Raw genomic sequence first — 5,470 nt, 5'->3', positions numbered from 1 at the left:
GGAAACATTGCTCGTATGTTTAGTTAAAATGGGACTTGGTCTAGCTACCAAAGTTTTATCTCAGCATGTGAGGTGGCGCGGAGTGATGAGGTATGCGGGGGGAACGGCAGCCGTGCATCCGTCCGCCCGCGCCGCCCTCAGCCGCCGCATCATCAGTCCGCGTCGAAGAGCCGTTCGAAACGCTCGCTTGCGAGTTCGTTCCCTCAGATACGCTGCTGGTTTACGGCGTGCCGTAACACGACACGTTTGGAGGGATCACCGCCGTTACGCGTGTGTCTGGTGCTCTGTGTACACTGAATTCTGTGCTAACTTTTGTGATGATAATGTACGTGTACTGAGTTGTCCAGTTTCTGTTTTCAACAAGGATTTTGACAACGCAACCAGTTCCGGATCAGCTTAGCCGGTGAGTAGCGGTGCTTATCGCAAACTGTGCTATCGTGGACTCACGCATTTCCGACCGCGCCCGATAAGGCGACTGTATAGTGCCTAATAATATGGAATTCGAATCCGGTCAAGATCTTCAATATTGTGAACGTATTTCAAATATCGCAATGAATTGTCAACCCTCCGCTGTTTTATGTAATCTGCGATAAAATAAACAAAATAGGCTTTTTCACACTCTGTGAACTTTTTAAGTTAGTGAATCGACAAAAACTGTACAGAAAACTGCTTTCACATGAATGGTCCAACGGATAAAGCTCGATTGAAAGAGGGTGTCGTCTCGTCGCATACCTACCTACAACCCTAAACAATACTAAAGCAGCAGGTGGCTGTACTTCATTCATAGTTGACACGGGATATTGTTCTTTAAATTGTCATATCAAATCATGTTTTTGTCATATACTTTTCCCTCATCGAAGTTTCAAGTTTAATTTGATTATACTTATAGCTCGATGTTTGTTTTAGTAAATAGTCTTATAAAGGCTATTTATTCGTAATAATACTTCAACTGCTTTACTGACGGGTTATCTCATAAAGATAACTTTTGTAACTTCTTATTTACAATCTTTAAATAATTATGTGTTTATCATTTTTTTTAAAAAACGTTAGTCACGTCAACCTTAGAATAATATTAAGCGAATACCGAGAAATAAGCTTAGACTTTTTTTGATTGATTACTTGGGAGTGATTTGAAATGCTTTTGTCCGTGACATAGACGTGTCAAGACAGGTAAAAAAAACATGATTTTTCCTTAAAATTGCCACAGGCGATACTAGTGAGTTTAAAAAAATGTGCCAATAGCTAATAATTTCATTTAATTTAAATACCCAATAAAATAAAAAAATACAAACCTACCACCTAGTACCATTGTTGACAGTATCGGTGTAACCACAATATTTTAAAATAATAATGTTTCGATAATATTAAAATGTCAACTAAAAATGACGCATAATTTATAACGTTATTTAATCGTAAAAACAAAATACAACACTACAGATGCAACACAAAGAATAAATGAACCTGTTCGTCTATTGGTTAAATTAATCAAACATTATTATTTTATAATCTAACAATTATTTCTAGTAACAGCGACATCTGTGATCAAATAGCGAACATTAAAACGAACTCTTGAAAATCATAATAATATACAGAATACTAACACAAAGTCAATCCTAATGTGAAAATTTGTTTCAGATTAACGTAATGAAAGTTGTAAGCTTACAACTGCCGTCTGGGCCCAGTATGGAGCGGCTACCGCTACCATTCAGTCCAACAGAACTATTATGGCGTTACCCACTACCCTGGGCGCCACCGCCTCCTTCACCGCTTGGTGACACCAAGGCGCAACTGCCAGCCGGTCTTCCGCCAGAACCAAGACTATGGACCAGAGAGGATGTTTCTGTATTTCTGAAATGGTGTGAAAGAGAATTCGATCTACCTAATTTTGATATGGACCTCTTTCAAATGAACGGTATGCATCATGCTTGCTTATGATAACTTTATTTACCTGCATAATATGCAATTCTAAAATAAGTCGATTTCTTGCTTTAATGTTAAGCTAAATAATGACAACCAACAAACGCACTTACTTATATTATGAAACTTTGAATGAAAAATTTGGTTATTTCATTACATTTTTTTTCTTTGTTGACAGGTAAAGCATTATGCTTGCTTACTAAAACAGATTTGGGTGAAAGGTGTCCTGGAGCAGGCGATGTCTTACATAATGTTCTTCAAATGCTTGTACGCGACGCAGCGCTGTTAGGTAGAGTTCCTTCCTCACCTGTTACTCCCACCGCTCGTGCGGCACCGTATCCGCCCTCTCCCCACTCTCATCCACCGACACCAACTTGGACTGTTGATGGTTTCCACCATTTCCACAGCGCTGCAGCAGCAGCAGCAGCTCAACCTAATTCAGTGACTCTCAGTCCTGCTCCATCAGTTGATAGTTCTGGAAGTCCTCAAAGAGGAGACACTGTAACTTATGCGCCAGCGTATGCACCGTCCGTGCCCCCCACTACTCAAGCTGCCAGTTCCGGAAGTAATCATTCAGATTCCGATGAAGAGGGTCAATACGCTCCACCTCCACGTTCTCCTAAAGAAGCTCCAATAACGAGTCCAGCCCCGCAAAATCATCCAACACAACAACATCCTCATTACCGCGCTCAACATAGGGAATTTTTTCCAAATGATATGCCAGAGTCCAATACAAGTACGTATAAATAAAAATTTGTTTCAAAATAAACATAAAACCTTCATCAATATTTATGTATACTTTGTTTTCTTGTAGATGGAAGACTATTGTGGGACTTCTTACAACAACTTCTGAATGACCCAACGCAAAGATACACAAACTATATTGCATGGAAGAACAGAGACACTGGCGTGTTTAAAATTGTTGATCCTGCTGGACTAGCCAAATTGTGGGGAATTCAAAAAAATCACCTATCCATGAACTACGACAAAATGTCCCGCGCCCTGAGATATTATTACCGTGTTAATATTTTGCGCAAAGTCCAGGGCGAAAGACACTGTTACCAGTAAGTACCAGTATTCCAAATGCCAGTATTAAAAATCTTGCAAGAAAATAAGAACTAACCAAAAACATTCTTAATTTACAGGTTCTTAAGAAACCCAACAGAATTGAAAAATATCAAAAACATATCTCTACTGCGACAACAAATGAGTCCCACTCGCGTTGTACCACAAACTTTGGTAAAAACCGAAATGAAAGAAGAAAGATGTGACGAAGAAACAGTCGATGAAGAAATGCCTACAGATTTGAGTATGTCTGCATCAGAGCCTTGGCGGAAACGCGCACGCTCTGACACAGCGACCGCACCGCCGTCGTCAACGCAACATGACAAACATCGGATCAGTACGCTTATCGGAGATAACATGATAATGAAACGCGAAGTCGACTACAGTGCTGAGCATTATGCCTTAAATTTAAAAAGTGAAAAATGTGAACAGTAATCTTATTGAGATAGACTAAGGACACAACTAAAGTGTGACAAAGTTCAATAATAATTGTGGAACCAATTTGTTACATTAACTCGTCTTTTTCCACATAGACAAGATTTAGTCTTCCGGAAGAAAAAAATATCGACGATAACTGCGAACAGTTCGTCGTAGTGTGTTAATACAGTTAACAGGGTACGGACCTTTAAACAATGCCTTTGTGCCAAGTGATTTATTATGCATAAAAGTGTCAATTAACTAACTAGTAAAAGAAATGAGAGATTATTTTATATCGAAGTCATAGGAACTATATTTTAAGATTGTGCAATGTATTAAAACGCCATTTCAAGACCCGCAGTTTTTAAAAATGTCGCTGAAATCAATGTTGGTACTTGTGCATTGCACGCATTGCATTTGTGTAATTTTAATATTATTTTCAAGTATAATTCGCAAACAGAATTCTAGTTGATTTGATTAAAAGAGCTGAAAATATTAGTCATATATGTCTTCCATTGATTCTTGGCAAATAATTTCAAATTTATTATTATTTTACATACTTTCCGCCACAACTACCACATCACAAAAAGGCAGCTTTATCATGAACAGCTTTTAAATTCTAAATACAGTCTATTCAACAGACAATAACGTGAGTTATTTTAATAAGATGCCTTCGAATCAATAATTAAAAACAAGCACTGTGATAAACGAAGTGGTAGACAAATTAGAATATGCTAGGGCTTTTATTCAAAGATTTCCAGCTACATTTTCTGTGATCTCTTTTATCAATGTAGATAAATTTCATAGATTAAAGTAAAGTTGTTTTGTAAATAGTAGGATAAGTATTAATTAAGATACTATTAAGAAATTGACTGTAAAAAGTGTGTTGTACGATTTGTAAAACAAAGTGGAGCTTTATTAAAGTACCTAGTAGTTAAGAAATAGGTTCTATGACAACAGTGTTTGTATTTTTACAGTTTATATTCGGCTTTGTAGCCACATCTTCCATTGTACACAATATAAACCTGAATAATCAGTAAAAATATATTGTGTCAAATTTATTATAAAGTAAATAAAAATAATGTTATCTCAAAAATTCCATTTTATTTTACGTTTCTAGATTTATTGAACTCAAATACTTACATAATTAAAACTACTTATTTTACTTTATTATTTTCATCATATTCTTTCTAACATATCGAAAGCTTTACAATTTGCAAGTTTTTTTTTTATTGCTTAGATGGGTGGACGAGCTCACAGCCCACCTGGTGTTAAGTGGTTACTGGAGCCCATAGACATCGAGGTGCGACGTAAATGCGCCACCCACCTTGAGATATAGGTTCTAAGGTCTGAAGTATAGTTACAACGGTTGCCCCACCCTTCAAACCGAAACGCATTACTGCTTCACGGCAGAAATAGGCAGGGTGGTGGTGCTTACCCGCGCGGAATCACGAGAGGTCCTACCACCAGTAATTACGCAAATTATAATTTCAAGTGATATTCATCAACATTTGAATATTGTGCTAACTACAGTCTGTTTTCAGCTTAGACGTCATTTTAAACTTAAATTGTAAAAAACACGATAGATTTCGTAGTTACCGCTAACTACCGTAATAAAAGATAACAAAATGAACAAAATACTATACGTCAATGCAGTCTTCATTAAAAGTTTTTTTTATTGCTTCGATTGGCGGCCGAGCTCACAGCCCACCTGGTGTTAAGTGGTTACTCAATGGTGACTCACAAGAGGTCCTACCACCACACTATGAGACAAAACCGTGCGTACCGTCTTAAAAATAGGTTTAGGGAATGTTAGATATTGAATATTCTGTTAATGCACATGTCAAACTGAATGTCTGATACAGCTCGACCAAGCTAAGTTTGTACCTCGCATCGCTTAAGTTACACTGCCCCTTAGGTATGGTCTGAAAAAAGGATTCGCTCCTCCTCCTCGCGTCGTTTCCTCACTGCTGAGGGTCGTGACCATTATATGTCGACAGGATTTTGCTCCTTGTAATGTCCCGCCAGCGCCTTCGATCAATGGCCGCATGAAAGGCGTCGTGGAATGGGA

At 37.9% G+C, this 5,470-nt stretch overlaps 1 protein-coding gene across 1 annotated transcript; it reads left to right on the top strand.

Moving 5' to 3' along the window:
• Positions 1 to 363: 363 nt before the first annotated feature.
• On the top strand, positions 364 to 3,417 carry BmEts2 (ets DNA-binding protein pokkuri-like). Its single transcript, NM_001279507.1, is given in 5 exon segments — positions 364 to 403; positions 1,636 to 1,912; positions 2,096 to 2,653; positions 2,732 to 2,981; positions 3,063 to 3,417. Coding segments are annotated over 4 exon segments (1,431 nt in total). The 5' UTR covers positions 364 to 403; positions 1,636 to 1,644.
• Positions 3,418 to 5,470: the final 2,053 nt, after the last annotated feature.

This window comes from Bombyx mori, chromosome 13 (genome assembly GCF_030269925.1).
Source record: "Bombyx mori chromosome 13, ASM3026992v2".
NCBI lineage: Eukaryota > Metazoa > Arthropoda > Insecta > Lepidoptera > Bombycidae > Bombyx > Bombyx mori.
This window is presented reverse-complemented; position numbering and strand designations above follow the sequence as displayed.